The sequence below is a fragment of the Neopelma chrysocephalum genome, unplaced genomic scaffold (assembly GCF_003984885.1).
Source record: "Neopelma chrysocephalum unplaced genomic scaffold, ASM398488v2 Primary Assembly neopelma1_96814, whole genome shotgun sequence".
In the NCBI taxonomy this organism is placed as follows: Eukaryota; Metazoa; Chordata; class Aves; order Passeriformes; family Pipridae; genus Neopelma; species Neopelma chrysocephalum.
The window spans coordinates 100,286-115,088 of NW_020925458.1; the positions used below are offsets into that span (position 1 = coordinate 100,286).

Genomic DNA, 14,803 nt, shown 5'->3' on the forward strand with positions numbered 1-14,803 from the left:
CATGAAGTCACATTTATGTGTATGTGGAACAACTCTAGGTACCAAATCAAACAAGATTTTCTGCCTCTGTTTTTGATACTAAAGAGATGAAAAGAACCAGACAGCTTAATAGCATGTGTGAGCGGTAGAGCTTGTACTTGTTTAACTTTGTTCTGATCAGACATTCTGTGTAAAAATGGCTAATTAAATGTAATGAGATACAACAATGCCATGTGGTGTAGAAATGGTGAATATCTCAGGTTTGCCGTAACAACTTTAGTAGCTCCATGTGATATTTTGCACAAGTACCACACAAACCCTTGACAAATACAATAAAATTAGAACTCCAATAGTATACAAACCAGTAACATTCAAAGATGTTACTGAAATAGTTAGAAAAAAAATAGAAATAATAATTTTTTCTGATTTTGAGTATACTCCTCAACTTTGTTGGCAGTTGAAAGCACACAGCATTTCTAATAGTGTCTTTAGTTGGTCCTTAACTCTGAAGAGTTAACTTCCTTGTTATTCACAGTGTGTTTTGTCTTCTCTCTTGTCCATCGGCAGCTCCCTGCCAGCTAGTGCTGCCTGTCACTGTCATTTTGGTCACCTGCCCTAATCCTTTTTTGTTCCTAGGTGAGAAGGTTAGAAGTTTGTTTCTGATGTTTAATACATAATGGGACAATCACAATAATTAAATAAATAAGCCTAAATTACACTATCAGGAAGAGCCATCTGTTGCTAAAATAAATGCCTCTTTATTTCTCATTAGCCTTCCTTTTATGACGCAGTAGACCCAGTAGATTTTGAAGGCTTCCTAATGACACAGCTGAACAACTTGGACTCAGAACTAGCACAAGAACTTGGGGATTTTCCTGAAGATGACCTGGATGTTCTCTTTACACCCAAAGAGTGCAGGACTTTGCAACCTTCTGTGCCAGAAGATGGGTAAGGAGAGTTTCTCTCCCTCTGAAATGCAGCAGGTGTAAAAATAGTTTTGAAGATGTTGATCCAAACGCCTCACTCTACCATCCATCCATCCACTTCACAGTTGATGAATGTTTGAACTTTGCCATTGATTCTGTTAGGCCTCTTTGCACGCTTAAAATTATGCAAGTGTTTACACAACTTCCTAAGCTTGCTGGTAGCAGCAGAAGTGAGGTAGGTGTAAACCAGAAATAAGAGTAAAGAAGGGCAAGAGAATAGTATGAAAAGTAATTTTTGCAGCTGTGATGCCAGAGACGGAAGTTGATTCTGATCATGTAGTAAGCACAGGATTGAGGGGTTTTACTTTTTTTTTCACTAACTCTTTCTCAGTAACTGTCTTGCTTAAATGGGGCGAAATAGTTCATACTTCTCAAGGTTTGGAGAGAAAAAAAGTGTTAATTTCTAGTGTGGAAGTCACTTTTGGTTTCAGGCTGACACTGATGAAATAATTCCACTGCTTTCAACAGATTAAATTAAATAGGTAGCATGCACTGACAGTAGCGCTCAACAGTCCTGCAAATATTTAAACTGGTTTGATAAACAGGCACATCATGGGCAACAGAATTTTTCAAAATAAGAAAATCCATAAGACAGTTTTCTGATGTGGTTTAAGCGAGGCTATCCTTTGTATACAAAATACTCTCCAAGGACTGTTTCATTGTAAATGGTACCTTTAAGTAGAACCTCAAAGGTCTATTGAATTTTGCAAGCAGTAACCATGAGATAAACTTGAACTCAGCACCAGTTTAGCTCCAAAATGTTATGTCTGCAAAAATGGCTAAGTGTGCAATGTGTTTGGGATGGGGGGCAGGCTCCTAGCAGTTTATTCAGGAAATGAACAGCACAGTCTATATTCTCTGCTGTGTTGAACCTGAACAATGAAGGGACAAACAGACTTAGTTTATGGTGTCTTGGCTCACAAGGTAGACCTGCATTCCCCTCTGTTCCTGCAAATGCTACAGGCTGCTCTAATTTATACCAGCCAGCTGTATAAATTAGAGACCTATACAACAGCAGTATTTGTTCTGTGTTTTCTGCCCAGTGTCCCAAATGCAATGAGGCTAAGCAGGAAACAAAGTTTGTATGATTTTTGCCAGCTGCATGTAAACTAGCTGAGAATCCCTCTCTAAACAAGGTCTCAGTCTGCAGGTTTCTTCTTGGCCCAGTGCATCTCTCAGGAAGTTCAGGAGAGCAAAGGCAGTAGAGATGAGGTGTCACACTAGGTCACCTGAGAATCATACAGTTCCTAGGGGATTGTCTAACCTTTGCAGAAAAGGTGATTTTCACCTGAATTTACTCATAGAAAAAGTTCCAATCTTTATAATGAATTCTTGTTTTCCTGTGCATTGGAGAGAGAGAATTGATGTGGGAGACAGTGAATATTTTGCTGCTTGAAGTTCCCATTTATTTAAATGATGAACAAAAATATTTTAAAAAGTATCCACCTTTTGAAATTAGATCTGAAATATTTTCCCTATTTCCAAGGTTACTTCCCAACATGCCTGATGTTTGAAACAGCAATTATCTGTTTGTTTTTCCAATAGGAGAACGTATAGGCTCATGCTGTACAATCAGTTTTAAGCCTGATTTACACCACAGAGACCTTAAGGGGTTTTTTTACACAGCAGCTTGCCATTTAGCTGTTCACATTGCTATCACAGATATTAGTGTTTTCACAGAAAATCCTGATCAAGGATGCGAGGATATGTTAGGGAAGATGAGAACACAGAAGGAGCATGCACCAAAGATTGCCCTACAGGCAGTGCAATCTTTTGATGTCTTTGTGCACTGAGAGCAGGAAGCAGATACCACTGACCGAACTGGGTTAACGTGCTGCCTTCTTGCAAACATACCTCCCACCTGAACCAGATACAGGAACCACGGTGGCAGGGGCACACAGCAGCCTGGCATCAGCCAAGGCTTTGTCCTGCACACATGAACCCACATCAGCTGTTACCCGATCTTAGTAATCAGTTGCAAATCTGTTACATGTTCTGTATGGAAAGTGTATTTTGCAGCAACATCAATATTATATTTATGAAATAAATAGTGTGGCACATGGTTACCTCTATAAATATAGGTTTGTGAATTTATAAACACAGTAACAAAAACATACATCAGGGAATTCATGCAGTACACAGAATTTTTTAAACCTCAAATGATAGTTTAGCAGTAAAATAAATACACAGAAGAGGACTAATAGAGAGTCCTTTTTCTGAATAGCATGTTTATATAAATTTCTTTGTCCTGAAAGTATGACTTAGGTGCTAAAATATTTACAATATGTTGCTTTTTCCACAGGGTTGAACTGGACTCACATGTCAAAGACTGTGTTCAGACATATATCCGTGAGTGGCTGATTGTGAATCGAAAGTAAGCTACATATAATTAAATAAAATCAAAAATACATTCCATCTTATTTATCAGAGAGGAGATCTTGCTGTTATAAGTAATCCTAAAGAATAATGATGTTAATCAGTGGTTGAAGACAAGAACTGACTTTTCTGTGAGCTATTGCTAAATACTGTTGCATCTGCTTCTTAATTATCAGGCACTCTGGGAATTAAGTAGGAAGAAATTCACATCAACTTATATAATGATGATTTATCTAAATCAGGAATACTAGTACTATGTGATCCCACTAAAAGGAAAGATAACAGGGATAAAGATTACATTTGCATGCTTTTCTCCTATCCATGCCCTGAAAAGTCAACATGATCTGATTTCTAATGGTGTCTGAAAACTCAAGGACTATGGGCTTTCCTAGCAGTGGCTGAGTGTATTCATGGGATTATTAGTGTTATAGCCTACTTTACTATTTTACGTAAGTAAAAAAAATTATTTCTGCATTTGAGGTCAGTGTAATTCAACACACAGAACTGCATCTGTAGTCTTTATAAGTGACTTAATTTCCTTTCATTTAGCATATTATATTATATTTTCCATTTCATATGTTAAATGTGAAAGGCACTCCCAGTCAGTGTTTTCAATGCAAGGTTGTCTGTCCCCAGACTCTTAGGGGAATCTGGGGAATGGGAATATCTCCCCTCCTTCCCCATCACCCCATCCTGTTCTTCAGAAAGAGGGTTTTGGAGCTCTATTGTTCTGTAACACTTCCGTTCATCCCCTCATGCACTCGTACCCTGTTCTCAAGAAGCAGTAGGAGCAGGTGATAGTGGAATGCTAGCACATTTGCTGCCACTGTGTTGTGCCCCTTCACCCGCCCTTGCTACTCTCTGTTTTTCTAACATAACGTACATCAGCAGTCAGTGCTGTATGGGTTGATTCCTGGTTATTGTAAAGGAATTGCATTGTTTGTACAGCTCGTGCTCCTCAGTGGAGCAGCTGCTGAGGGTTATCAAGATACTTCCTCCAGGGGTGCTGATGAAATTGATTGAATTCTCAGAACTGTTTCACAGTGAGTCACCAAAAATAGGCTCATGGGTTTTGTGGGCTCTCCATCTGTGCTGCTCTTTCACACAGCGTTGTTCTGACCACACTGTAAAGAGCCAGTGTGCAGCTTTGTTTGTGCACTTTGTTGAGTGAACAGTAAAGTAGGTAAGGTGAAAATAGAACATAGCTGGTTTTGCATTTAGGTGTACTGGTAAAAATGTGAATGGAGCCATAGAAATACACATACGTGGAAAGTTTTGTTGCGTGTTTTAGTATTTCATTCATTCAGATAAGGTAAATTTGCATTCAGAAACTTTATTTGCAGTTGACTCTGTGGTAAACATGATGATGGACTCTGCCAGAGAGCTGAGCTTTGATGGCTGTGGCTAACAATGCAAGCAAGTTATTAAAAATTGGAAAGAACAAGACAGTGTCAAATATGCTGCAGTGTCACATAAAAAAATTATAGATTGTTATTGGTAATCTCGTGTTAGTGCTTGGACACTATTCTCAGAACAGGAAGGAGAAGAAAAGATATCAAGAGAGGAGTGACAAAAAAGTAATTGTAGAAGGCTTTCCATTGTCTTGAGAAAGGCTGGAAAAACTGGAATTGCCTACATAGGAAACAGATTCATAGGATAGGTTGCTGAATGGTAAGCTATGGATGAGTGTGTGACTTTCATGCATTCATGAATGTGAAGGTTCAGAACAGGAGATTGAGGAGTCTTCAGTGGGTCGCGTGAGCAGAGGCGGTCCTTGTGCCCGAGAGCAGAGGTACGTGGCAGAGAAGCTGGACAGGTGGAGTCCATGTGTTTTTGCCAGAGGCTGCATTGGAGGCTTGTTCCTGTTTCTCCATTCAGTTGTCCTTTGTTCCTTTTCCTCACTCCATTTACTTAATTCAGTGTGTGGCCATTAAATTGACATGTGTGGTAAAAGCATGGTTTGCCACTTCGTGAGTTTTAATTGCTACCATGCTTTTCAAAATAAATAAACAATATAAATAAATTTTCCAGGAGTACTTTAGGGGAAAGGCATCTCTATTGTAGCTTGTAAACCAGAGGCAAAGTGTGAACTCAGGTACATAAATTTCTTGATTAATCATTTGCCACTGGAGATAGTGAGAAAATTATCTACACAACCTCTTTTGGATGCTTAAATATCTTAAAGTCATGCAGAATTCCTGTCCTCCATTCTGGATTATTGTGATGGCTCCAAAACAAGGTCACATCCAAGGAGAGCTGGGATTGTCTCTTTTATGACTTCAGTTTTCATTGCAGTGAACTGGTAAATGATTAAAATGCAAACAATTAAAATTAAAACACATCAGAGCATATAATTCAGTTACTCCCAAAATGTAATAAAAAAGGTGTCTCCTTGATCAATAATTGCTTATTGTGGCTTCTTTATGAAAGTACTCAAATGTATAGCCATCGCCTTGGAGTGTTATGGAAAGGAAAATGACCAAAGCAGGATCATGTAACTAAGGTGGCTGATTGCAAAAAGGCCATCAAAGGATTTAGCAAATTGTATACTAAAGTGAAAGAAACAGAACTGTGGGTGCATCTGGTATCTTTTTTTTCAGGATTTTCCATCTGCCTCAAAAATGGAACTTGAAATTGGTACCTCTCTTCAAAATTTTGCAAAGTTGCCAGCAGAGAGCGTTACATTGTGCCATAGTAATAGCCCTCTTCAAAAACGGGCATTGTTTGAAAGGTGTAGATTGTTGCCTGTGTTTAACTTGGGATGCTACCTAGGTCCAGGATAAGAGCACTAAGCTTTTGGATGTATAATTGCAGAAGCAGAGCCAGCCAAAAGATAAGTGATCCAAATCCATGTTCTTAAGGTCACTGAAATAATCACTGTGTCTAATGAGGAGATCAGGGCTGAATTTGTACCTAGGTCTGGTTTTGGTACTGTCTCAGACTCATGGTCTTTGCAAAAGTGATCTGAATGAATTTTCTTCCTTTTAAAACTGTTCTTAATATACATGATAGAGTTGCAGTGGTGCGTTAAAAGAAATTAAAGTTGTGAAATGTCACATTTTTGCATAAAAGCTGTGCTGTGTTGGTCTTTTGCAGAACAACGTTTACAATTCTTTAATATTTTTTTATTTGTCTTTTCTGTTTTATTTTCCCTTAACTCCTCCTCATGCTATCCTGAATTTCTTGGGCTTGTCCGAGAAAGGAACCAAGGGAATTCAGATACATGTAGCCTGAAAAATAGGGGATCCCGAAAAGATTTGCACAAGACGCTTCGAAAACAAACATTTGAATCAGAAACACTGGATTCTGGCGATGCAAGTTTCCAGGTACATTTTCTTAACTTTGGGAGAAGTAACCAAATACTGCAGCTTCCCTCAAAAGAATCATCCCAGGATCTCTGTAATGGCATCAAGCGGAGCACCATGCTCACCATTAGGCTTCATGGCAGAGATGGCGTTAAGATCCCCTCTGCCAGACCACCAAGAGTCGTTCCCTGACACCCTGGTGCTCAAGCCACAGCTTGCCATTTTGCTGTTTTCCAACAGGTGGGACCCCAACACGTCCATGCTCTCCCTGAGGAGGCCTCCAGGACGACCCTTGCCTCCTCTTACTTTGAGCTCCGCAGCCTGCAGCCAGACCCCCGCTTGGAGAATCTACTGCAGCACGTCAGCGCAGAGGAGTTTGAGAGGCAGAATGAGGAGGCACGGCGCACCGACAGGCACCCTGAGCTCCTCGCCCTCTACCCCTCTGTGGATGAGGTGAGCTGGGAGGCTGGCTGTCCTATTGGTCTTCCCCAGCTGGCTGTCCTGGCATGAGTCAGGTTAAAGCTGCACCACAACAGGGTTTGTGGCCTGGATAGGTGTCTCACTTGGATAATAACAGGGTGAAGGCATGTCACCATGGGCTTCTGTCAGCTGTCTTCAGTTTTTATGGGGGGGTTTGAACTTGGACTCGCAGTGTTGCCTGAGGCCCCATTATACCCCTCTCAGTGTGGGTCAAGCCACATGCTGGTGATAGGGCTATGTGACGGTGTTACCCTTCCCTGTAACTCTCACTGGGGGTCCAGAAGTGTAAATATTTGGTGTAAATGCCAGATGGGGGTCAAAATGTAAATATTTAGAAATAGTAAATCAATTATTTTTTGTCTCTGGAGAGATTAAATGCCCACTGAGTGGGGGAAGGTGCTAGTCTGTAGCAGCAGCCCAGCTACCATTACATAAAGGTTTTATCCAAGTATGTAAATTTACAGTTGTTTTGATGGAGTATGACTAGAATTACTGTGTAATTATAGGAAGATGCAGTGGAAATACGACCAGTGCCAGATCGCCCGAAGGAACATCTGGGCAACAGGATTTTGGTGAAGCTGCAGACTCTGAAGTAAGTGTCAAGCTTTGGTCACCAATTCTCAGAAATTCTCTGCCCACTGCGACACCACTGCAGGTGTCCTGTGCAGCAATTCACATGCTCACGTTTTCTTCCTCAGGGTAGCAGAGGACTATTTCTGTCCCTCTTTACAGAACTCTTTAACTTGTCAGGGTGAAAAGGAGTTGGGAGTGAGCCCAAATTATAGATTGGTTCCTACACACTACTGGACTTTTTTCATGGTTTCACCCCTGCTGGCAACCAAGCCCTACGTGACCACTCACTCCCCCACCAGTGATACTGGGGAGAGAATCAAAAAGCTAGAAAACTCATCGGTTAAGACACAGACAACTTAGTGGGAAATGCAAAAGCTTCATATACAAGCAAAGCAAAAAAAAAGGAATTAACTCCCTGCTTCCTGTGTGGGCAGGCATATCCAGGAGAGCAGGAACCCATCACATGTAACAGTTATGTGGGAAGACAAACACCATGACTCCAAATGTCCCCCCCTTTCCTCCTTCTCCCCACTTTTTATACTGAGCATGATGTCATACCTGGAATATGATGTGGAATATCCCTTTCATCGGTTGGGGTCATCTGTCCAGGCTGTGTCTCCTCCCAGCCTCCCATGCACCCCAGTCTCCTCACCATCATGGCAGTATGAAAAGCTGAAAAAAACCTTGGTTCTGTGCAAGCACTGCTCAGCAATAACAAAAACTTTCTGGTTTTGTTATTATATATTATATATATATAATATGTATAAAGTCCCTATATTATCAACTCTGTATTCAGCACAAATCCAAAACACAGCCCCACACCAAGCACTGTGAAGAAAATTAATTCTACCCCAGCCAAAACCAGCACAACTTCATACACAGAAAAAAAAGGCAAGAAAGATACAATAATTTTAACTGATATCTGAGATCAGTTTCTGTCAAATTTAGAAAATAAATGGAATGCAGTTTACTTCCATTCTTTTCCTCTTGAAATCTTATAATATAATGCACTAATAAAAAAATCCTTCACACTTTGAGAGAGCTGAGGTCTGGAACTAAGTATTTCTCCTTATTTTCTAACAAAAGTGCCAGTCAAAATATAGCCCTTTTATTTTTTTTTATTATACATAGCCACAGGAGTGCAGTATCAATCAGTGTCTTGTGTGTCTGTCCCTAACAGGTTTGATATAGAGATTGAACCTTTATTTGCATGCATAGCTCTCTATGACATAAAGGAAAGAAAAAAGGTAAGTGTGCATACAATATTTTTGTTGAGTTGTCTTGGGTTTTTATCTCTGGAGTAGTGATTTAGGAAACCGTACAAAAAAATCTGCAACTGTTTCACACATGCAGTCTGATCCAGGATTCCTTTTATTTAGTCAAGGTCACATGCTTGCAGTTTGTTTTGTAGTTCTAGATACTACTTTTAACTTGTTTTAAAATAAAATTTGAAGCACTTTTGCTCTGCAACATATTTTAATCCTTTTTCTTTTCAAGATCTCAGAAAATTTTCATTGCGACCTCAACTCTGACTCATTAAGAGGATTCTTGCGTTCTCATACACCCTCCATTGACTTGTCTACTCAGGCAAGATCAGCAGTATTTTCTGTCACCTATCCTTCATCAGATATATACCTGGTAATAAAGGTATGTTACAGTGCTGCTTCGATACTGTTCTTCCAGTTTTCAGCTGTGCCTGTTGTCTGAGTTCATGAAGCCGACAAACACAGGTTTCCTCTAGATGAGATGAATTCTGGTAGTTTTTAATAGTATGTGTGCAGGTGTCCACTTGGTATATCTCACTTTAAAGCTTAGAAGTTATATCGATACCCTGTCTTCTAGTTATTTAAATTACTTAGAATTTCCTATCTTTGCCAAAAGGAAATTAAAAGTATAGTGAAATAAGGCAGTTTTAAAAATTTTATTTACATTCTGTGGAAGTTTTTTGGCTTTGATTTATTTCTCTTTGCATCATTTTGTGTGTTTAATTCTGAAACTGATTTAACCTGAACCACTTAATTTGGAATGTGTTAATTTTCCTGATTTCAGTGAAAATGCAGTAGTAACTGATTAACAGTGTTGTCACATATATGTGTTCTACCCTCCAACAGATGGAAGACTAAGAGGTCTAGTATCAGTCACTCCATAAACATTCTGTGTTGTACATTTAGGCAGGCTCTTTCATATTGCTAGAGAAACAGTATGTTACTATTTGGGTGATATTTTTTATTTGTGAGTGTCTTATTTTCCTGGGTTTTGTAGATAGAAAAAGTGCTTCAGCAAGGAGAAATTGGAGACTGTGCAGAACCCTATATGGTTCTTAAAGAAAGTGAGGCTGGCAAGGTAAGTAAATAACTGTAAAGAATGTTTGGATGAAAAAATGCATGATCAAGGTGAAAAAAAAACAGATAAAGATCAGACCCTTTGAAATAGGACAGAATATCAGAAACACTGGAGGGGAAGCCAGTTAATGCATCCATGGTTCAAGCAGTTTGGTGTCTATGACCAACAGAAATCAGGAGAAGGGAAGGTGCATTTTCATTACTGAGCCCTTTGGAAATTAATGCTGGCAAAGTCTTGAGTCATGAAGCAGATAGGGGTGAGCAAAGGAGATGACTAGAACGTAGAATTCACAGAAATATTTGTACCTCAGAGACATGTTGCTGGTTTGGATGGTCAGACAATCTGTTGTGGTGTGTAATGGCTAGTTCAGTGCTGTCATTCATAGATAACGTGAGCTCTATTCAAGGAATTCATGGTCCATTACCTCCATGGAACAAGCTGAAACTGTTTGTTGGACTTCCATATGTCTCACCTTTAGAATATTGCTTTCAATAGCAGTAGAATATTTTTTCAGTATCTGATGAAAGACGTAGAACCTGCTAATGTTTCATGGTGATTGTTCATACTGGACTTGTGGGTCACTCCAAAAAGATCAGATGCAATAGCTGCAATTATTTACTGAACTGTAAATATGTAATTTACATTTTTATCTATGGTAACATTACAATAACTGATTGCTTTTTTTTTAACAGTCATTATTTTATTTGTCTTAGACAAAAGAAAAGATTGAAAAACTGAAAGCACAAGCTGAATCCTTTTGTCAGCGGTTGGGGAAATACAGAATGCCATTCGCCTGGATTCCCATAAGCCTAACTAATTTCTTCAACCTTTCAACACTTGAACGAGAAATACCTGACACTGAAGGTTTAAATGGTAATTGTCCAACTTTTCTAAGTAATGCGAAATGACTCTTCAGTAGGACTGAATATAGGAAACAATGTCATTCACTCTGGCATCGAGAGTGAACAACAGATTCAAAGTCACGTCTTCTCAATCTTCCTTGTCAGTGCTACAACCACTTACAAGTCAATGTCCTCACTGTTTCATCTCTGCATATTAATTTTTATGTCTGCTAAATATTCTTTATTGGTTTAGACCTGATTTTCATTGAACACTGGCTTTGTAGTAGTAAAACTCCCTTTACCACATGGAGTTCATTAGCTGTACTGGGAAATCAAAATACCTATCATCTTAGTTTCTAGGGTATTCAGGACCATTGTTCGACACTGTTGACTAATGTGCTTCATAACTCATGAACTAAAAATTTGAGTAAACTTGTGCTCTGCAGCAGAAATAATGTCACTTCTCTAGGTGTGTCCTGGCATTCCACTATTTCACATAGTCTGAAATAAAAGTGCAATGTTTTAGGTACTCTATCCTCTGATGTTGCTGGGAAGTTGTGGTTTTCTAGGTATTCTAGTAATCTTTGTACTGCAGCAAAAGCAAAAAGCAAGATGATGTTTCATTTAATTTCCATTTGAAGGGAAGGGATCCACTAGTGACAAGAGGGCAACACTGCTGCAGGCAAGAAGGCCTTCTGAGAGAAGTCTCGGCTCAGAGGACAGCTATCCAGCATCCAATTTCAAAACAATCTCTTTGACCCTTGGTACCTTCTTTAAACAGGTACTGGACTCTCTTTCTGTTTTCCTTAGAGATTTTTCATCTATGTAATGTGAATTGCGTTGGGAAAAATTACCAACTATATTTGTGTGGGGACAGAGGATAACTAGTGTCGAGTACACAGTAACGCACTTGCTTTGCATGCCTCAGGAACATGGTTCACTCACAAACCTTTTCTCAGTGCTATGGAGTATTGTTATAAAGGTACTGATTTTTGTCTTTCTCCTGGTAGGAGGGAGACAGGCTCAGTGATGAAGATCTGTTCAAATTTTTAGCTGATTTCAAAAGATCATCTTCCTTGCAAAGACGAATTAAGACTTTACCAGGTATGTAGTTAATTGTGGATGGAAAGGGTTATGTGTATTTTTCTCCCCTAAATTGTTCTGTAAATTCCAACCCCAAAATATATGTAACTTGGATTTAAAGCCAATAATGGGTGCCATTTAGGAACTTCCTGGGTTCCCAGTGTCGACCTGAACACAGATGCTTTTGAATTTTTTTTTCTGCGTGAATTAGTATGCAGAGTTATATTTAGCTTGATATTCTAAAATTATTTGCTTTCCTCACTAATTTACAGTGACATCTACTGGATGTCTTTTCTTACTGTTCAAACTGTTTGAAAACAGTACTTTAAAGCAAATTTCTAAGATCCTTGTCATTTCCCTTCAATATTTTGAAATGGCTCATATTTTGTAGAGAGATATTAAAATGTATACACCATTCATCTTAGTTTGGTATTTGGGTCAGTGTTAGTTAGCAAAGTAGAGAGGCAGAGACAGTGTTTGGCTACTGTCAAACACCTGATGAGCTTAATTTTTCATTTTATGTAAATTACAACTCAAGCACTTCTGGGTTACAGAGGAACCTTAAAAAATATGAACTGAGGGCAAAGCTGTTTTTCCTTTCCAACTGATTGCCAGAAATGACAAGTCTGAGCTCCACAAACGGTTTTCAGTTATCACAGCACAGAATTTAAACAGACAGTCTGTTGATACTTGGGTAAATGTTATCAGTATTAACTGTTTAACTGCTCACCACTTCAAGCCTGGCTGTCCTGGTGGGTGGTGTCTAATTTGGCAGAGATTAATCAGAGCAGAATCTGAGGGGAGCGGGTAAAGTGAGAGAGAACTGTATTAGACAGGAACCCTTTTATCTTTATTTGTCTCCCAGACAAATGTTGTATTATTTGTGTGTGAAAGATACTAGAATATCAACCCAGCATATAATATTCCTTCCTTTTTTCTATTTACTTGAAATAGGGTAGACATAAAAAGCCATATTTTGTCCTCATGTAAAGGGGTGTGTGTCGGCTTCTTCCTCTGTAGTCTTTCTACACTTATGCTTTCCTTCTCCCAAGATCCAGTTCTTATTTCTGCACTGTTGCTATGTAACCTCATATATTGTTTTCATCTTTCTTTTATTATACATTGATTATTTTTTATATTTTTGCTGAGATTTTGTGATTTAATTTTAAAGGAACACTTAAACTGGAGATTTCCCCAGCTCCAGAAAACCTTAGTTATTGTCTGACACCAGAACTTCTGCCAGTGAAGCCATTTCCAGAAAACCGTAATCGTCCCCACAAAGAGATTTTGGAATTTCCAATTAGAGAAGTGTATGTTCCCCATACCATTTATAGGTAAGAAAGAATGTATATTTTTTAAATTTCTTAAGATCTATTTTAAAAAATAATTGTGACTTAGATTTTTTTTCAGAAATAGAAACTAAAAATATATATAAAAAAGAAAGACTATGCATTAGGCTGACAATTTAATCTTATTAGCTATTTCAAGATAAAATACCTGCAGGATATTCCATAATGTATTTATTAATCTAATTGTGTTGTCCTTTGAAAATTTTTCTCTTTCACTTTTTCTGTCTTTCTCTCTTTCTCTTTTTCTCTCCTTCTCTTGGAGTCTGAGATTAAACTAAACTATGCAGAGTAACTCTGAATCTTAATAGAGCCACATATGAAGTGGTTTTGTTATTTTATTCCCTTTCCTCTAATCTGAAAAGTAGAATCATCCTGTCTTATTTAAGCAATTTGCTAGCATTTAATCATAACTGATTCTCATGGCCTTGTAGTGTGATACAGCTGATTTAATCTTTCCTAATTTTTTGATTGTAAGTTCTGCAAACCATTGCTATGCATGCAGACATTAAAAAGAATGAAAAATGAATAAAATAATTACCTGTTTTCTATCAACATTACCATGAATATAGAAATGTACTTGAATACTTGAATACTTGAAAACCTATAAAAATACAAACTGGCATAACAATACCTATGCAAATGTCCGGACAAATACTAGTGAAACACCTATCTTCAGTTTTTCTCCTGAATCTTTAGAAGAAATGCAAAGATTGTGTTTACTTCTTTGTTGGTTTTTTTTTTTCCAAAGTAAGGTATTTCAGAGGAAAAAGGTCTCCTTTTTTTTTAATAATAGCTTTTTCCTTTGTGATAGGAGAAGTGGAGTCTTGTGTTATAGTCTTTGAACTCAGCTCTTGCGAGCTTTTTTTACTGGTGTAATGCCATTATTTTAAATGATGCTATTTCTGATTTATGCTAGAGAGATCAGCCAGCCCACTGTCTTTGTGCTCTGTGAAACTGAGCACTTATTTTTGTTGTGTACTTATATTTCTTTAATAAAAATACTTCCCTGAAAATGTCAAAACATTCCAAGATTTATTTCTTTCATACCCTTCTATTTTTAATAGGAAAAATCATATAATTTAAAGGTTGTTTGTCATTTTATTTTCTCATTAAATATAAATGAAAATTATGCTGTTTATTGCCACTATGAAATGTTGGTGCTGAGGAAGAGGGATTTGTCACATCACTTCAGCAGTAACTCAGCTTAACCAGGCACAGGAAGTCCTCTCTTTAATGGGGAAGTGGCTAACACTTCGGGGATTTTTAGAGGAAGGGGGAAAAAACCCTTTCCTTTGCTGTTTTGTTTCATTTAGTTGCAAACCACTTAGTGCTGTGCTCAGACTTGCTGTAGTCTGCAATGTGAGCTGGAGGCCTTCTGCTTTGGTGGTAGTCATTCTACCCCATTCTTGACTAGTTTGGTATGAGGAAAGACTATTGGTGTATAATGGTCTCTCATTCCTCTTACTGCTGTCACAGCATTATCTTTT

The 14,803-nt window shown here is 38.3% G+C and overlaps 1 protein-coding gene across 5 annotated transcripts in view; it reads left to right on the forward strand.

The window, feature by feature from the left end:
* DOCK8 (dedicator of cytokinesis 8) overlaps positions 1-14,803 on the forward strand; it is an 88,160-nt gene that overhangs the window by 23,081 nt on the left and 50,276 nt on the right. For all 5 annotated transcript variants that reach the window (XM_027709557.1, XM_027709558.1, XM_027709559.1 and 2 more), the window contains 12 exons: positions 752-927; positions 3,268-3,339; positions 6,544-6,667; positions 6,887-7,099; positions 7,633-7,718; positions 8,880-8,946; positions 9,197-9,346; positions 9,962-10,042; positions 10,756-10,915; positions 11,526-11,665; positions 11,895-11,988; positions 13,139-13,301. In XM_027709557.1, the coding sequence (XP_027565358.1) occupies positions 752-927; positions 3,268-3,339; positions 6,544-6,667; positions 6,887-7,099; positions 7,633-7,718; positions 8,880-8,946; positions 9,197-9,346; positions 9,962-10,042; positions 10,756-10,915; positions 11,526-11,665; positions 11,895-11,988; positions 13,139-13,301 (1,526 nt within the window). The remainder of the gene's footprint in view (positions 1-751; positions 928-3,267; positions 3,340-6,543; positions 6,668-6,886; positions 7,100-7,632; positions 7,719-8,879; positions 8,947-9,196; positions 9,347-9,961; positions 10,043-10,755; positions 10,916-11,525; positions 11,666-11,894; positions 11,989-13,138; positions 13,302-14,803) is intronic.